We start from the raw sequence: 19,927 nt of genomic DNA, 5'->3' as shown, positions 1-19,927 counted from the left end.
TGAATGAAACACAGATTTCATAGTATCATGTTGAATTTTCGTGGTTTTATTTTCTCAAGCCAGATATTAATTTTATAGTTTTTTAGTTTTGTTTCCTCATATGATCAATTTATCACACAAGCCTGCAAGGCTGTGTTTGAACTAAATCAGTGTGAAAATACAGAAATATTTTCAACAAATAGCACTAAACAAGGCTACAGAATTATTATAATTTTATTTTTTCTTCACCTCCTTCCCTGAATGTATTGTGAGCAATCAAGGTCAAATTGATGGATTAATGGATAAGTGTCTCATTTTGTATGTACATGCTCATATAATTACAGCAAAGGCAAGCTGTGACATAAAGCTTTGGGGATTTAATTAGTCCATCGGCTTTTAATTAGTTCATCAGTTTGTGCAGTGAGGTTAGTTATTACAGGCCGACGTTTAATGAGAGAAGTGACGGAGGACCAATTGATCTTGAGTTGTCCTGATCTTTTTACATTGTAACCTAAGGTTGTAACATGAAACTGACCTTCAGCTGTCAGATTATCAAATAACTTCTGACTGCAAAAATGTCACGTAAATGCTGCTTCACATATAAGTACATCCTGATTGTACAGTGAATGTTTGTGTTTAAATTTATGGTGACATCAGTGTTTTTCACAGAGAACCTTCATGTCTACTGCCAAAGCTTCTCATACATTATCCTCATATTGTACAAATGGACCAACAGTAGAGTGCACTTCAAAAGAGGGCAAACTGATTATTTATTTGGGTCAGTAAGGAGGTTGTCATCTTCTACCATTCCTCCTCAAATGAATAAAATATTACCATGTGTTCGCAAAAACACACACATCAATGGAATTACTACATTTAGTTAGTTTTGGCTGTTTAAAAGTGTCAGATCTTGAATAAAGAATATTTTTTTTGTAACCAAACACACCTATGTTTGCACATGAAACCTAGATTAAATGATATGAGCGAAACATTTTTGAAATTTTGAATTTGCTGTTTGATTGTTGCAGCCTAAAAAAATTATCTAGAGCTGACATTCAAAGTGCAACTATTGCAAATCTGTATACAGTAACAAAGTATTAGCAAACACTTTTTATTCTTGGGAATATAATCTAAGTGGATATTTACAATTCAAAAATGGTGAGGAGTGCATATTGCATATTGCTATGCCAAATGGGACATAATATAAATAACATGGGTTAACATGTCTTTATAAAATGTCCCGCAGATATCTATTTGCTAAAATGCTTCAGCATGTTGCCTGTCTGGAGATTAAAGAATGTATTTTACCTGGTGCAAGCTATAATTTTCTCTGTATGTAGACCCAAAGTGATTAAAATCACAAAAAGAAACCTCCCCCAATTAAAATTATTTTCATTTAAAAAAAATACAGTTCAAATATTTAATAAAACCATGACATTGTGAAATAATCCAATAAACCTCTGGTTATAGCATTGGTACAGTTTTAGGGATTTCATTAGTAATTGGTCATTCCACTATATTGGTCCACATTGAAACATCTTAACAATTTTCATAGATTGACATAAAATTCTCTATGGTTCACCCTAATATTTAAAAAAACTGAAGCCCTGCCAACAGCTGAGATAAACCTATCAGGGGAAATTCCTCACCTTTATTTACTGGATTGCCACAACCTTTTCCACAGGGTTCATAATGTTCAGATCGTGACTGTTTGAAGAAGGTTTTTGGTGCCTTTTTCTTAAGCATCACCTTGAGATTGGAACTTGATACTTTTATCTTCATTTTACTCCACTGCATTTATTTAATTTACTGGTGTGGCATGTGCCTTTATAATCCACAAACGAATGCTGATGTATGATGGATGAAGCAGCTGTCGGTACATAAAGTAGTTTAAATACTTTCCCTTTACCTTCTGCTGGTTTCACGACTATTGTTTAAAACATTTTGTTTCCTTACTGCAGTACTTGTACTTTAAGTACATTTTAGGCCATGTACTCAGTACTTTTATCATTATTCAGCTTAAAGTGGAGTACTTCTTAACTTGCACCTGTTACTCGAGAATTCCTGCCACTTTTAGACATATCCAAATTATAAGGTGGAAACCCGTAACATGGACTATTCCTTGACTTAAAATTAGCATAATCATCAGGTTATAGGGGCGGAGGGGCAGCTGTAGCTCAGTTGGTAAGTTAGTTGTCCATGGACCATGATCAGTGGTTCGATCCCCGGTCACGGCTATGTGTCGAAGTGTCTCTGAGCAAGACACTGAACCCCTAACAGCCCATTCCCATCCCTAGCTGTGTGGTGCCGGTCCAAGCCCAGTAGAAATTGGGAAAGGGTTGTGTCAAGAAGGGCATCCGGCTGAAAACTGTGCCAAATCAATGATCTGCTGTGGCGACCCTGAACTCACGGGATAAGTCAAAAGGATTAAAAAAAAAAAAATCTGGTTATAATTGTGATTTGTAAAATACATTATTTATTACCGGATACCAAATGACCTTTCCACTACTCTCAGGTGAAATTAGTTTTTTATAACAAGTCAGTAGATACAAGCATGCTAAAAGACTAAGCTATAATAGATAATTTGGTAAAATATTACTTGTTGACATCAGTATAAAAACAAACTGAAAATAGTCTTGTGGAATACAGCAGACTTTTTGAAATGAAGCTGCAATTTGTTAAAAATGACAAAATAATGTTGCATAGGGAGGATGTAGGTAGAAGTAATCTTTTTGTAAAGATGAGCTGTGTGTTGGCTCATTGCATATTGTTTTTTTTTTTTTGAATTGATGAATTGAATTTATGTTTTTCTCTCTCGTTTTTTTTATGGTGTTAACCTGCATTTTTTTTAATCCACTCTTCAAAACCAAGATCCTTTTTTTATTTTTCAGCTCCTGTATGTATGTATGTATGTATGTATGTATGTATGCAGGTTTTTCTGCTCAGAGCAGTGGGAAACAGGGAAACTTGTACATTAATGTCTTCTCTAACACAGAGTGTGTGACATGTTCCAAGCTTGTGTTACCACTATTAGTATAATACTAGAATGAGGAACTCTTCACAGTGCAGTATAACTACACTGTAATGTTACAGTGAGGCAGAATAAATTGTGGTTACACCATGAATTGTAAATAAGCTATTTGTTTTCCAAGGTGACAGGACATGGAGCTCTTTTGTCTCTACTAAAAATTTGCTACACGTTTGTCGGGAAAAATGCATTGGGACAACTTTTAATTGTGTTTGGTTTTGTATATTTATTTACATAGTTGTTATAGTGTGATGTACACTAATCAGCCTCGATATTAACACCATTTGGGGATTTAAATGTTGAGGGGGCAGCGGGAAAGCTCTTTACATAGCAAGCTGTGATGTGCTGTGCATTTTGACAGCTGCATAGCAAGAATTACATATTTCCCATTTTGCCCGAACAACTACTAAGTGCTAACTCAACCTAGTGGTATTAATGTTGCTGCTGATTTGTGTATATAGAGCTTTAAACAGGATGCTAAAGCTTTGAAGTTGACGTATATTCTTCAAATTATATTCCGAAAATAATATCGAGTAGATTACAGTTTATTTTAATGATCATTTCAGTATTTTTTTTCTTTTTTGTCATGTATTCCTTATGCTACCTGATGAATGTGTTAAAGAATAAAATGATTGAATTGCTAAGTGGAGCACTGTATTGTCCATGTTACGTTTAAATTTTAGGATCAAAGCCTTTTCTAACATCTCGTAAGAAATCGTTATGTTACCCTTATTTGCCCCAAGTTGGACTGAAACACCCACTTTAGTGCATAATGTTCCTCAAAAAAGTTGTTGAGAAAAGAGATGAATACATCGAAGCACATATTCCCCCTTTAACATAAGGTCTCAAATCAGAGTATGTACCAAAGTGTTCTTATTTATTCTATTTAAATGAAATGGGGGGGAAAAAAAAAACGAGTGAATCTGCCTTGATCATTTATTACAGTAAATATATTTGTTCCACTTTCTATCTCAATAAAAACAAGTAGTTTCTTCCCACTCACTGTGCTTTAACACAGTTTTGTTTTCACTATTACAGAATTTAACATTTTGTAACACTTAAAATTTTTTTGTTCATTGACAGAAAAGATGAACCAAGTTTTTTTTGATGTGACCCGTGGTTATGGAGGGGCAGAGCTGGCAGAAGTGGCAGCAATCAGGAGAGTATTGATATAGTCAGTCAGGTGGGTAATTCCAAAGAAAGGTCACACTAATTAAAGCAGCATGTAATCAGGAAGAATCATTAACAACAAAGACACAGTACAGTAAAGGACAGCTGCTGTGGAGAGAATATAGATGGAAATAGAGGAAGGGGATAATTTACTGAATGGGTTTTACACATTTAAGTTTTTGCACATTTAAAATTTCTTTTTTTTTTCTTACCATTAATTTACATACAACAATCTATAACCTACTTTTTTTGATGAAGAACTCAAAATCTCATTTACTGTTCAGACCCCTTTGCGGTGGTTGGAAATTGTGGTCAGGTGGATTCTGTTTTCTTGAAGTTCCGAAAATTCCCACCACATGTCAGGACAATAGCCAAACCATAATTACCAAGGAACTCGCTGTAGACTTCCACTGAATAAGTGTGTACAACAATTTCTCCAGTTTTTAATGTTCCCAGGAGCACAGTGGCCTCAATAAGTGTGAAATGAACTCACTTTGGCTAAGTAACCAGACAAGAAGGACCTTGGCCAAGGAGATGACCCAGAAGCAAATATAAAACAGCTAATAAGGAAACCTGGCAGAAAGACACGTATCTTTATGAAAGTAGTGTGAGGATGAGTGTCTGACTGTCCTTGAGTGATCCAACCTAAACCTGGACTTTACTTCCAGAGAACATCTGTGGAGAGACCTGAAGATGACTGTTAAGACACTTCCCATCCAATCTGATGGAGCTTGAGTGTATCTGTTGGAAAGAATGGGATTAACTGCCTAAATGGGGAGAGAGAAAGTTGCTGTTTTATTTATTTATTTTTTCACTTTTTCAATTTTTTTTTTTTTACAACAGTTGAAGCAAAAGCTTTAACATGCATAAAAGCATCAGGGCACTTGTTAAGGGATTTTTAGTGTCCATTAGAGAGGCCTAGGAGTTCATTGTTGTAGCACATTAGATACTTCATAATTTCAGTGTGGTGATAAAAACATCACCACCAACTTTCTCGACAAACAACTCTCCATTGAACATTAATGTGCAACAAGTACAGTGTAGTAGGTGCCAGTCCAAGAACAACCTCACTTCCTATGACCTTTACCAACTGATTAGCAGCTGATGTAGATAATTTCCCGGCAACCAAAGTCAGCAGGTGCCTCTTTGTCACCTTGAAACAAAACTACATGCAAACTTGGTGTTTTAATTGCTGCTCATTTTCACAAACCTACTGTAAACTGAATCTAAACACAGGAGTTAAGTTTTGGTTTGCAACATTTATTAAACTGTAAACACTTTCTAATAAAAGTACGCCATTAAACATGACACCTAAAAACATTTTCCATCCTAACACTGACTCGAAACTATGTCACCAATGATAAGTTGCAATCTGATTAGTTTATCACTGCATGTTAAGTACACATCAGAAATGTGTTAACATTTAAACAGGGACTATAAAACCCAGGGCAGGTTGGAATCTCTCTATGACAAACCATCTTACATCCAGCAGAATCAAGTAAGCCCTTTTAGTTTCTTTCTTCACCACATTAGTCAATAATATAATTGTTAAATTTTTATCACTAAGTGAACTTTTTCTTTTATGGCAGCAACGTGTCCTTTACAACAATGAAATCATCTCCTGTCCTCTGCGCCCTACTGTGTGCTGTCCTCTCTGTCAGGGCTGCAACAGGTACTTCACTTTTATTAGCCAGCTTCATAAAACCACTGCCATTGTTCTGTTTGCTTAGTCCTGTCCACCAACAAATAGATTTTAAGGCAAAGATTGCGATAGATTTAGCAAGAAATCTGAATTTTTTTCCTTTCTTTTTTGTGTTGGCTTTTTTGTAAGTTAATGTGAGGACAAAATTATAGATTAAATTAGTTAGTTTCTCGAAACAGCTACAAACAATGCAAATTTTTTTGCTGTCTACATAATTTGTAATTAGTAAACAACTGTTTCCTGACATGTTAGACACACTATGCTGTGGACATTTTTTCGCAATTCTTTGCTTGTTGTTGCTGCTATTTTGCTCCAAGTATTTTGTTTGCTGTTGTTGAAAAAAACCATATAACAGCAAAGTCACACAATGCCAGAAAGAGGCCTGATTCGGAAATGTAGTTGTGCTGAATTTAGCACTTACTTTCACCCTCATTAACAGCATTTTATTACTGTTAGAAACAATGCTTGACAATAACGCCTGTCAAATGCGAGTGGAATTCAGCAGTGGCAGGTAACTGTTCCATTAGCCACATCAGTGTGTTATATTCATTTTTAACCTTAATTGAGCAAATAATAATTGTCAACTTTTTTTGACAAAAATGTAGCAATCTACTGATCATTTTTGTTCAGAGTGTTAAGTGTTGATGCTCTTAGTTTGATCATGAATGTCCCTCCCAGGTGTTAAATTACCCTAAAATACTTTCACATCCACTAAATCAATATTATGAGTTTGGATGCAATCAGATCAGCCGGTCTCATGAGCAGAGTTGCCAAGAAAAAAAAAAAAAAAAACACATTCAGTTTGGAAAAAAGAAGAAGAGGTTGCAGTAGAGGCCAAGTTCTTAAACAGAGGACTGGAACAAAGTCTTGTGGACTGATGATTCAGAGTTTGGATCTAAGCGAAGAACATGTGTCACACACAAGGCTCATGAAAAGATGATAGATGGTTGACTAACACCATCGGTGAAGCATAGAGGTGGAAACATGATGATCTGGGAATCCTTGTGCCAATGGAAGAGTGGGTGATCTGCATTATGTGCAAGGCAGCCTCTGTTAGCAATGATACCACGCCAATTCGAAGAGGCATGCCGTTCCCTCTGGGCAATGACTGATTGGGGATAACTTCACTTTGCAGCAAGACAGTGATCCAAGCATTTCTTCCTGGTTGTTCCAGAATTACCATGACATAAAAGTAGCTGCTGGAATAGTTTTGGCGATGGCTTTGGCTCTAACCAGATCTGAACCTCATGGAGCAACATTCAAGATACAACATCCCTTCTACCTCAACTCAACAGGGAAACAACAAGAGGGAATTTTAAACTAACCAGTGAAGATATTCACTGGATTTGATAATAATAATCCTGCATGTTTTAAATAGAGTAGGAAAATTGTGAACTTTTAGGTATGTTAACAGGTGCAAAAGTAAAACTACTTTTGCCTAATCTAGCTAAAACTGTCCTGTCAAAATGCATCGTTATTTGTGAAGGCAGATGATGATGTTAAACGTTTGAGTGTTTGACACGATGTAAAATACAGAATTTAATTCTTGTCTTCACAGTGCCACCTTCTGTCACTCAGGCTGTCACACCGACAACACCACTCCCACAAACAAGTACAGTGACAGGGTTCTTAAAAACTCCTACACCCAACACTACTCCCACACCCACCACTACTCCCACTACTCCTATAACGACCACTCCTAATGCAGGGACAGGGTTTTTCACTACTCCCACACCCACCACTACTCCCACACCCACCATTACTCCAACCACTTCTAATGCAGAGACAGGGTTTTTCACTACTCCCACACCCACCACTACTCCCACACCCACCACTACTCCCACACCCACCACTACTCCAACCACTCCTAATACAGAGACAGGGTTTTTCACTACTCCCACACCCACCACTACTCCCACACCCACCACTACTCCCACACCCACCACTACTCCAACCACTCCTAATACAGAGACAGGGTTTTTCACTACTCCCACATCCACCACTACTCCAACTACTCCTATAACCAACACTCCGCTCCTACACATGAGCACAGTGACAGGGTTTTACTCAACTCCCACACCCACCACTATTCTAAGTACACCTACATCCACCATTTCAATCACACAAACAAGTACAGTGACAGGATATTTGACTAATCCTGTATCCACCACTGTTCCAAATACATCAGTCCCTACACCCACCAGTCCTAACACAAAAACAAGTACACCGATGGAGGTTTTCACTAGGCACTACTCAACAGCTTTTTCATCATCATCAACGCCAACACCACCGCCACAACCTACTGCACAGCCATCTTCTCCCTCACCAAGCCAACTATTGTGTCCTGATGGATGGGAGGTGTTCCAGGGACGGTGCTACAACTTTGTGAATCAGCCCATGTCCTGGCCTGAAGCTCAGGTAAACACCAGTCCAAACACGAAAGTTAATTTATAGATCACATTTAAACCTAGGTGATGATTTAATAATGGGTTCTTGACATTCATGTCATCTTTGGAAAATACAGTAGATACTAAACAACACAATATTAGATTGGTGGATCATTTATTCAGTGATTATTTAGGCATCACAAACTAATATAACGCAGTATAGAAACCAATTTATTTCAGGAAAAGTAAAAGATAAAATAGATAAAAATGTAGGCATTATTTACTAAAAAGATCAAGGTTAAAAAGTTACAATATACAATATATAGGTTCATCATATTTATATAAATAATCATTAAACCAAACCATTGACTTACAGTCTTATAGTCAAAATGTTGAATTCCTTAGATAAGCTTAAAAGTTTCGCTTATATTAATACATTTACTTATTAATATGCTTTTTCATTAGTAATAACATACTTCTTAAAATAAATATTAGACACTCTTATTGTAAGGTTTGAATTTTTAGGGCAGAATTCTTAATAATTTTAATAATTTCTTAATAGTTAATAGTTTTGGCATAAAATCGGATTCATGTCTTACAGTAGTGACTAAAAAGTCAGACTTCAGAATAAGTATGTCAAAGTTTTGAAATATTTGTGTTTTAAACTGGGGTGTACTCTACTAAATGCCATTAAGTCTTACACACTAGACCTTTAATCAGATCAACAAGGATAAAGAACTTCACTCTTTTAGTGATATTTTAGGACACATGGTATTATAGACAAGATTATCTCTATCTTTTGAACCTTTTTTCTTTTTTGTCTTTCTTTTATTTTAAATTTAAATAGTAATAAAAACAGCAACAGAAATTCTGCTTTCAATTACATTTAGTGCAGTGTATCAAATGGTACAGCTTTTATGTAATTTCATTTTAATTTGTGTATTTTTCTTTGATACCCATAGAGTGCATCGGTTTGAAAATGGTCATAAAATCTTTATAAAGCAGGACTTTGGCCATGTGCACTTCATAAAGACGTTTTGTCTCTCTGTCCTCTTCTCCTCCACTAGTCAAACTGCGCCCTGCTTGAGTCTACGTTGGCCTCTGTCCACAGCCCTCAGGAATATAACTTCCTTCAACAGTTTACCAACATGAATGGAAATGATGAAGCTTGGCTGGGTGGCTTCTATCTACAGGTACAAACCATAAAATGATGGACAGTAGTAATATTAGCCATGGGGGAGCATTTGTTTTTTTTGCCCTCTTTCTCTTTGGATTCCTACTGGTATAATTACATTTCATGTTTGCTTCTACCGTTCAGACTCTCTGGAAAATCTTGTGCACTTTATCTACATTTGCAGTGAATGTGTTTACATTTGGTGCACAGTTGCAGCGGCGCACCATAGTACATTCGTGGTTACTTCACGATTTTACTGGACACTTCTAAGTTGGCAGCCCCAGACGATTGCCTACCTTGCCTAATGGCAAAGTCAGCCTCAGACTATATGGTGCCGTCAGCGTGGCCTTGGACATGGTTAACCCAGCAATGTTTTAACCAGTTGTCGAGCTTTGCAAATGAATTTTGTCAGTTGTTCTACCAATACAGTGCCAAGTCTTCTTGGATCCATCAAGACAGTTCCTTTGCTTTGTAGTCAACAAAAAAACAAAACAGAATAAGCCCAGATTGAACAGTCTGACTTTAAAGATCCTGCAATAAAAGTTGCTAAGTTAACACAGGAAAGAGACATTGTCACAAAGTGAAATTTCACTACAGGAAAACCTGATCCACTGTGCTAGAGAACTGTTATTTGGGAGAAGATTGCTTTCCCAGGAAGACAGTATCTCCAAGTGCACAGCCAAAGCTACATACAGCGGGTTACAAAACAACAATGCCGAAGTTCTGGAGTGTCCGAGTCACAGAAACCTGTCAATTTTAACTAATAAATTTGTGGATGGACCTGAAAAGAGCTGTTCACTCCCAGTTTCTGTACAACCTGACAGAGCCTGAATAATTTTGAAAAGAAGAATGGGGTAAAATTGCTGCCAAAGGAGCGTCTGCTAAATGCTAACTCGAAGGGGGTGAACACTGCAATACCATATTTTCTGTCTCACATTGACATGAAATAGCTTTTTCTGTTGATCAGTTTGAAAAAGTGATATTAATTAAACCATTATTCAATGTTGTAAAAAAAAAAAAAAAGCTTTAAACTTCCAAGGGGTGTAAACACTCTTTGTAGGCACTGTAAACCGTACATACAGATGATGTTGAAATTCGGCTCTAAAAACTGGGCTCACCTGTATTTCATACTTTTTTCATACAAAGCACCTATAATGATCTCGTGCTTTGCCTCCAGTACCAGTGGTTATGGCTTGATGGTTCCTGGTTCTACAATAACAGCTGGATCAATGAGTCCCCAGAGAGCAGCAACCCATGCCTTTTGCTGAACTCTAATGGTAACACACACACACACACACACACACAAGGTTGCATGGGGAATGGTAATACACTTAAGACTAGAGAAGCAAGTTGCCCGATGGATTTGCAGCCAGAAGAATGTCAAAAACAATAGTGACTCTGTGCGATTTAGTGGATCACACATATAGATTACATTTTTAGAATGCAAATCAAAGCTTTCAGACACATCTGTGAGTTCAGGTATTTATCATGTAGTAAGTTACATAATGCCCTGCTCCATTCCTCTCAGTGCCTTTCTCTAATCTTTTTACAGAGCCATGGAGCAATTCCCCATGCGATACTTTTGGCAGTCCTGCCATCTGTGTGAAGAACTCTAATGTTCGTAAGTGGATTTTCTTTTTGCGTTTGACACAAAAATGTGCGAGTGTGTACAGGGACTGTTGTTCACGCCCGAAATGTATCTGAACGTTGAGTCCCCAGCCAGGTGAAAAAATGGGGTGGGTTCTGTTTGGAAGAATGTGTCGAACCAATGTGCAGAATCCATGATCTGCTGTTGCGACCCTGAGCTTGCGGGAGAATAATAAGCTACAACACTAATGCTACTGGTAGACCCCCGCTTCCATGGGTACAGTGCTTAGTGCCTGTTCTGATGCTGCTAAATCAGTGTGGTCTATTTTTTCAGGCTTTTCTAATCTAATTATCTATCTAGTCAGCCACCTCAGCTATCTGCCAATAGTACATCCCATCGTACTTCCTCAATGTTTCATACAGGACAATGGCCACCAAGCCCCATCTGCCCATTTTCCAGCTGGTACACTAATTAATAAATAATAAAACTCATTGTTGGAAGATTGGGCTGATTTTTACCACTTTATGCCCTGAACACATAATGATGGCCATTTCTTCGTTGTTATTATTTTTATAAACATATGTTTTTGTTTTTACATTAAAACCACCAAGTATGATAGGGCCGTGATGGAAGGTTCTCTGCCATGGAAGTCTCCTTAATATTATATTTGTTTGTTGGCATGTTGCCATGGTTCCCCTGGCCACCTCTTAGAATCGCCCCTGAGACAATGAAAAAGATGTGTTGGATTTGAGAGCTCTGTTAGATGAGGGCACAATGGCCACTGTGGCCATGTGAGACAAAATTAGACCCCTTGGAAACTCTAGGACCTACTCGACCTTCATATTAAGCCAAATACTAAGACACACCAGCCTGTTCACATTACAAGAAGGCTGAGCAGGTCTCTGTCTTCCCTTTCAGAGGGAGAATTGTTCTAAATTCCTTTTTTCCCCATATTTACAGCTCCAGGAATGGTGTGTCCTGAAGGCTGGACTGGGTTCCAGGGCCGCTGTTATCACTACAACACAGTTTCAATGACCTGGCCTGAAGCTGAAGTAAATACCAATTAGTTTTAAATTATGTAACATAAACATTTAAATAATTCTAGATTTATTACAAACGCAGTGTTTGTCAAAACAGTTACAAATTAGAGCAATTTGTATGTAGTACAACTACAAGTACAACTACAAGCTCTGTAATCCTGACTGATTATAATTTAATTTACTTTATGATCTGAGTAGTAATTTGATTCTATTTTATATCCACTTTCCCAGTTTTTACCAGTTGAAAACACAGAAACGTTAAGTGACCATCAATAATACATTTACTGGGTTTGTTTATATGGATCTTTATCGTTACTGTACCAATTATGTAGTGAACATAGTGGAGCATTTTACAGCTAAAGAGCTGGATATGTCCTACAGGAGCTGTTGGAGAACAAAAACAGAACTAAAAGACCAATACTGTTCTTTACTTTGCCTATCACAACCACGTTGTGACTTTTTTTTCCACCCCCTTTGCTTGGTTTAATTTTTCTTTTCTTCTGTTTCATTTTCTCTGTTGTTCTTCTTCTCTGCTTTCCTTCCACCAGGCCAACTGTGCAAGTCTTGGAGCCAGCTTGGTATCTGTCCATAGCCCCCAGGAGTATATGTTCCTTTATCAGCAAAGTTCTTCTCCCTCCTGGTTGGGTGGATTCTACATTGATGTGAGTTTATTAAGTATATATATATAAAAAAGAATAATAGAATATTCTGTGATTTATTGTTGGTTAAATTTTACTGATCTTAATTTTAATAGGCAACTTATATATGTGGCTTTTGTGCAGATATGTAAATCAGCATGTGTCATCCATGTGGTTCACTAGCTGGCACTAAAGCTAAGCTAATGATGCTACTAATAGAGCCCTTGCAGTAGTGGTATTAATGCATGTTCAGTTCAGTTCTTTCCACCAGATAGAGACATCCTGCTAAATTCATCTAACAACGCATCAGTCTCCTGATTTTCCACTGGTATTAAGAATAACTGACCCATTGTCTCTTAGATGAATGGACTAAAAGGAACATGTAGACGGCACCAGTTTGCATCTGATTGTTCTATAACCAAAACTTTGAAAAAAAAACAAAACAATGTTCATGTATTGTTTTTAAATACTAATAACAGATGTTTTGTCAGCAAAAGCTTTAAACACAAGATGCATTCACTGAGAAATTAAATCCCTAAATCTATAACATTAGGACCAGTGGATGTGGCTTGATGGTTCCTGGTTTTATCAGGGATTTTTTGGTCAGACGCCTCCAGCTAGCACCTACCAGTGCATTTCAACATTCAGCCCAGGTAATAATACACACTTACGATACAATATTTTCAAAAGACATGATCCTTTTAATTATAATTCCTTAGCTTTTTACTAGATGACATGCTCATTTATGGCAGGTATCTAACTTATTCTCTTATCTTATGTATCTTTACAGATGGTTGGAGCCCCTATAGTTGCGGTCAAATCATGCCTTCATTTTGTATGAAGGAAGCACTTTCATACATGCAATAGGGTGGACAGTAATTAAAATATTCAATTAAGCAAGCTCAAATGTAGTCCTCCCAAAAAAATTTTCATAACAAATTAAAGGGTCATTTATCATTGCAGAGTTTCAAGACATTTTGTCACAGTGTTTTTATTGTAGTTAAATGTGTGGATTTGTCTGCACTATAATTAAAATTTCCATCCTCTATAAAAATTACAAGAGTAACAGTTTTGCTCCAACATAAGTCCGGGAGGGTTTCAGTGTTTAAATATTATCACTGAACAAGGAGAAAATATCGCATTACTCCATTTTAAAGCCCCAGTATGTAGCAATTTTACATTATAGTAACCGCTTCCAAACTGTTCTTTTTTCTTCTTATCTTTCTTTTCTGGAACTCTCTTATCTTGGCACTTAGCTTAAATGTATTTTCTTGTGGACTAGAAACATGTGAACATGCATAAACTACGAACTGGTCATATCCAAGATATTCACCCAGGCTTTCTTCTAATTTACAGTTTACAGTTTGGCCCAAAAAAGGTAAAACAACATTATATTTAATGCACATTCAACTAGCACAAATTAGTCAGAACGTAATTAAATGTATTTATGTACTTTGTTTTTGTACTAGGTTTAGGGGTTAGTTTTGCATCTGCCTACATGCAGTTTCAATGTAAGGATTCCAAGGGGATGCACTTACAATTAGAAATATGTCATTCACCTGGATTTATGAAAAGGTTTTTGAGCTTTTGCAATGACTCCTCTACAGCTGTCTTCACCTTTGACCTCCCATAAGGGACACAGGTACTGTTCAATCGGCATTAAACCCTGAACTCAAAGCCCAGGCTGAATAAGAACAGCCTATCAGATGAGATCCAGCAGAAGTTTCTTGAAGAAATAATATATCATACCAAATCCTGATTAACAATGTTTCCCCCTTCAGTAAAAACATGTTTTCTTTGCTTGCAGAGACAGCAAAGCAGTGAAGGACAGAATTAGTTCTGAGTCCCTGGTTGTGATTGCAGGACAGCCCTATATACTTACAGGCCGATCAAGGCTGTGCTAACTTATTTGTAGATAAGAGCTGCTCTTGTTTGATTGGACTAGAGGAAAAGTAAAGAATCTCCTACTTCTGAGGTAAAAAAAAGTCTGTATTTATCAAAGCATTGTGCAAAATCGTCTACACTCCTCTCATACAGGCACTAGACCCATGATGAATTCATACTGCCAGCTGCTTCCTATTATTAGAATACAGTAAAATAAAATATGAGATCTGATCTGTGCAATCTGACATGTTTCAGCCTGAGACCCACACACACACATATACACACACACAGACACAGAGGAATGTGTTGGATGCGACAGCTAGAAATTTGTCTGACTTTAGTTTATTTTTTAAATACCATTTAGAGCTGATAGCTGAGGGTAAAACATCTCAACTCTCAGTGGAGAAACAGCACATTTTAAAGTCATGAATAACAATGATTTGTACTTTTTTACTACAATTTGGAATAATTTTTTCCCATGCGCCTTTATTTGTAATGTTTGTACGCACTTTTTGTGAATGAAGTGGGGCGAGTTTAAATGTTCTCCCTGTGTTTGTATGGGTTTCCTCCCACAATCCAAAGACAAGCAGTAAGGTGGTGACTTTAAATGTCCCAAATTTCCAGGATGCAGACTGTAAATTATTTCAGGTTTGTTCAACTTGGAAATGAAAGCTGACCTGCTGCCTCGAAAACAAAATTTAATTTAACTTTAGTTTATTATTTAGTTCAACTTCAGTTTATTTGATTTGTGTTTGAGGAAAATGAATTTTGTTAACAGAGCTTGAGAAACAAAGTTCACTTAACTCAATATGTTTGGTTTACTTAATTACTTAGTCACATGATCAGTAAAAAGTATTCAATCTAATGCCTTTCTTTTTTTGCATATTTAAAAGTTTTCTTTGTTTCTTTGTAAAGTTACAGTATTTGTGGGTAGGGACTGAAATAACACTAACCTTTGTCACGATTACACAAAATTTTTATTCAAACAACAAATACAACTTTCTCACTGAGTTGAATGTACTTGCAGCAATTCATTAATTTAAGTCATCATTTCCCATCAGAAGACAGAACAAGTTTATAAGTTGTAAAGTGAACTCAAAATGTATTGTATATTAACAGAGAAATGAACTAAACGTACATATTTACATCCAGTTAACTCAAAAGGCTTAGTTCATCACACTGACATGTTTAACGGTTTACCCCCTTCCTCTCACCCACTGAGAGTTGGGATTGGGTCCAGCACTCCTGTAATGCTAAGGAGGATAATCAGTTAATATAATAAATGGATTTAGCTAGAAATTGACTTAAATGAGATGAAACAGTCTGTAGTAAAACCTTAAGGCCAGCTGGTGGCACTACACAGCCACTGCAGTTACATCACATTAGAGAACATAACATTTCCCTAAAAAAAAAAAGAGGAAGTGAAAGGAGTGCTCCACCTTTTCATTTATGCAGTAATCTCTCAATCTTCCATTTTCATTCATGTTTTTTTTTTTCTTGTTCATGTCCCCTGGTCACTTGAAATGCATATGCTTTTCTCTGAAGCAGGTGTCCAGGTCGAGATCCATCCCCAATTTTGCTTCACTTCACTCCACATCAATGGTTTTGCTGTGTTCCCCCCCCCCCTCCTTTAGGAAAAAGTACCTCATTTAGGCTTTCGGACCTTTAACTGCTTTTAGAGAGGTTGTCACGTCAATCCCCTCAATTTAAATGTGCTTTATGAAGAACAAACACCATAGTTAACACATTGTTTTTTCGAACTGGAAATAAAAATTATATTCAAACTAATTTCACATTTTACATGATAAGTAGTAGATTGCGACAAGCTATGACAACAAGCTTTACACTCTGTTCTGTGGACACACTGGATAAGCACCATGAAATTGAAGCCCCTAATTCAATTTTGTTATCATAAAATGGCATCAGTATTTTTTAAAAATAAAGAATTTTTTTTTTTTTTTTACCAGTTTTTTTAATTTCTGTATTCCCATACATTAAAAGACCTTTAACATGTTACAATTTGCCCACAAAAATATTTTGTTAATTTAAAATGTAACATATCGTATACGATCAGATTTGCTTTACATTATATGAAAACATCAAGAGTGGATAAGGATAATGGATATTATTTAGGGGAATCTTGGCACCATATGTTCTATGGTGGACCTGAGTCCTCAGTAAATCAAATGTGGACATCTCTTCTACTTTATTGTAGAAATATGCCTTAAAACTTACAGTATTTTATTGTGGAGATATTTCCTTATCAGATATTTCCCTATTAAAAAAAATTCAACTGGAGACGCTAATGTAGCATACAATTCATGGTTTATGGTAAAGCTGATGTTAGCTCACCTTCAACACCTTTTAGTGTTTTTTACTCCTAGTGAGTAAAAGATATTAAATTTAAAAAAAAAAGGCAGTGGTATGTGCTTTGAATTTTGCAACCTGCAAGCAGCATTTTATCGGGGCCACAGAACTTTATTTATTTCTGCTTGATTAAGCTTGAGCAGTCTCATTTATTGGAAAAAAAGCAGAGCAGAGTGCATTGAGTTTAAGACTCATACTAGCACTTGCTTAAGTTGCATATCTTAGAATAAAGAAAATACTTTCCCCAACACAGTCACAACATTGAAAAAACATGCCGAACATACTAAAACCTCAACCAAACCCAGAGCACAGCACATACTGTTGAACAGACGAAAACAAACATGGGTCCAGGAGGCTGCAAAAAGTGGACACATCTGGGGCACTTTTGTTGCCAAGTTGACTCATGAAGTTGGTGAAGCCAACTATGCATTAGTGGCATTTGCAACTAAGTAAAATGTGTTTGTGTGTTCTAGTTGTTTGAGCTTTTTATAGTTATATTGTCACATTGTTTTTTCTTAATCGTATGCATGTGTCAAATTGGTGAAGTAACATATCTTCTCAATCTGCTTTGTTTAAAATTGTGGTAGTTAAATAACTGTGTAAACAGATCATAATGTGCACTAATGAGATCAGGTGGGATTGTATACTTATCTCAGTTCACCTTAAAATCCAAGTACAGTATCTGCAGCACCTGAGCCTCACAGTCTATTCTTAATCACAGCAGCATCTACAGTGTTTTAAACCCCGGCCTTACTCTCAGGGTTTATGTCGTGCTGTGTTGACAAAGAAATGTGCCTCAAATAGTAAATTAGCATGCAATGTTTAGTGTACACCCTTATAATAGTTAGTTGTGGGTCTGAAGGTCAGCTCTCAGTGGAGCTGTGTCTGAGGTAACAGTGATGAGCGGCTGTGGTTGTCCACCCATAAAGACCAGCGTTAATGCAAATTTCCCTCATTTATTTTCATTAAAACCTCCCAGTGTTGTGATATAAAACACATTTTAATGAGTATAAACTGCAATATTTAACTTTTTTTTTTTTTTGCATTAATGACTGGAGGACTTATTTACATTTTTCTATTTAAAGTAGAGTGAGAGTCATGAAAGAGATGAAAAGTGTCTTTGGGCAAGACACAGAACCTCAGGTTACTCCCAGTGGGTTAGATGCATGCACGGCAGCTGCTGTCATCACTGTGTGTGTGTGTGTGTGTGTTTGTGTTTTTGTGAATATCTCAATGTGAAGCAACATTATAAAGTGCTTTGGATAACATAAGCAGACTATTCTACTTTAGATGAGCTGGGATAATGTGAATCCTAAACCTAGAGCTGTCTTCATTTCAGTCACAATTTAAAACATAAGCCATATAGCAGATGCACGGTGTTGCAACCCCAAGCCACTGAATATAGTCTCAACTATTTCTAGGATATTCCTGAGTGAGTAAGTCATGTATTTTACTCATCGAGTGAGGAATTGATATCCAGATGGACTTTCAGTTAATGCCACGGCAGATGGCTTCAGGTCGTAGACTGTGTTCCGTCGGAGAAAAATGATTCGGTCTTCCTGGCGAGTTAAACTATGTCTGGAATGCATTACTGTAACAAGTGTTGTTCACAGCTACCACCCCTATGACTACATGGCAGTCGTACATGGAGGTCACTTCTTGAAACCCATCAGATTCTTCTGTGGGTAAAGTGTGACAAAACATTTCCAGAGTACTGTGGGCGGCTGGATGAGAAGTGAGAAAAATCATTTTTATCTTCACCAAATAATACAGCTTCTGTACATCAAATCACTGCTGAACAAATTGAGTTGAAAGGAATTGTATTGGGATTGTGTTGTCTGTGTACAGTTAATGAAAGGATGTAGTGAAATGAGGATTTTATAATTGTATTTTCCAAAAAACACAGTTATACTCTCATGTCTTCTGTCCTAACATCTAGACCTCGGTTATTTGAGGAGTTTTCAGGAGTGAATGTTTTACAGGATTCATTTAAACAATTTAATAAATGAGTAAAAAAGGCACAAAAGAGAGAAACAAAGCAACTACTACAGTTTTTATTCTTGCGTCAAATTAGTTGTACTATTTACTTAGTTATACAATAGTTATACTATTGTACTACACCAAAAATGTATGAAAATGCCTTTAATTTCGCTTGTCACTTAAATACACTCTACATCACATACACACATTAACAATTACTGGGTCAAAAAGTGATGCAAATCTTTTAAGTAATTTGAGAGACAAAACTAAAATCAGTAAAATCCCAAATCCAGAATACAACGTTCTAAAGACCCAACAGCTGTTCACAAAGCACTGAAAACTCAGTGTAAAATAAAGTTAGGTGCTAAGCTCCGGCACAGTGACTAAAACATATTTACTATAACAGCCGTGGTTTGCGGTTCCTGTGATCAGTATGTTATCTTACAGAGAAAATTGACAGGGTCATTTAATGCTGACTTTAAAGCTTCTCTCGAACCTTTTAAACATTTGAACATCGGGAATGTGTTACTGCCTGAACACTGCGTTCATCCTCAGTGTTCATCGGGGAGGTCCAATAAAAGTGTTGGATGTGTTTCTTTCCTCATAAATAAGTTGTGACACAAATATTTTTGAACAAAACAAGGACTTTTAATTTGTAATGTTTACTAAGCAGACTTAATGGAAACCTGTAAAGATTATCGGCCATTTGTAATCATTCGACCCCAGAGGTGTAAAAACTAAGTGCAAATACAAACAACTGTTCATTTAAATTCATGTCTCCTCTCAGCACATCATAGCTGAGCTCGATTTTTAGAGTTGGTCATACTCTTTCAGAAATGTTTTGGGGGAAATCCACGCATACCGCAACAGTTAGTCATTCTTCCTTTTCAAGCCGATAAATAACGTCTTATCGTCCTTATCCAGAATTCATGACCCGAATTCGTCTAAATCCCAGCAATGCCCCTGATCTGTATCACATATATATGTTTC

At 36.7% G+C, this 19,927-nt stretch overlaps 2 protein-coding genes across 2 annotated transcripts in view; both read left to right on the top strand.

Annotated features, from left to right (window-relative positions):
- LOC137124033 (ribosomal protein S6 kinase beta-2-like) overlaps nt 1–3,651 on the top strand; it is a 15,471-nt gene extending 11,820 nt beyond the window's left edge. Inside the window, exon 16 of the mRNA XM_067498633.1 lies at nt 1–3,651. This exon is cut by the window's left edge and continues 457 nt beyond it. The gene's annotated coding sequence lies outside the window, so the exon portion shown is untranslated.
- Nucleotides 3,652–5,121: 1,470 nt separating this feature from the next.
- LOC137124345 (mucin-2-like) lies at nt 5,122–19,203 on the top strand. The gene is made up of 10 exons (XM_067499214.1): nt 5,122–5,675; nt 5,767–5,849; nt 7,438–8,297; nt 9,334–9,459; nt 10,618–10,717; nt 10,993–11,061; nt 11,989–12,080; nt 12,617–12,730; nt 13,260–13,359; nt 13,497–19,203. Exons 1-10 carry the CDS (start codon nt 5,644–5,646, stop codon nt 13,571–13,573), a joined length of 1,653 nt encoding a protein of 550 aa, XP_067355315.1. The 5' UTR covers nt 5,122–5,643; the 3' UTR covers nt 13,574–19,203.
- The last annotated feature ends 724 nt before the right edge of the window (nt 19,204–19,927 follow it).

The sequence above is a fragment of the Channa argus genome, chromosome 3 (genome assembly GCF_033026475.1).
Source record: "Channa argus isolate prfri chromosome 3, Channa argus male v1.0, whole genome shotgun sequence".
NCBI classification, from domain to species: domain Eukaryota; kingdom Metazoa; phylum Chordata; class Actinopteri; order Anabantiformes; family Channidae; genus Channa; species Channa argus.
This window is presented reverse-complemented; position numbering and strand designations above follow the sequence as displayed.

Coding starts and splice junctions, on each gene's coding strand:
- LOC137124345 (XM_067499214.1), top strand. CDS start 5,644: ATGACAAACCATCTTACATCCAGCAGAATCAA. Junction 9,460..10,617: donor TGGGTGGCTTCTATCTACAG/GTACAAACCATA, acceptor CTTTGCCTCCAG/TACCAGTGGTTATGGCTTGA. Junction 11,062..11,988: donor TGTGAAGAACTCTAATGTTC/GTAAGTGGATTT, acceptor CCATATTTACAG/CTCCAGGAATGGTGTGTCCT.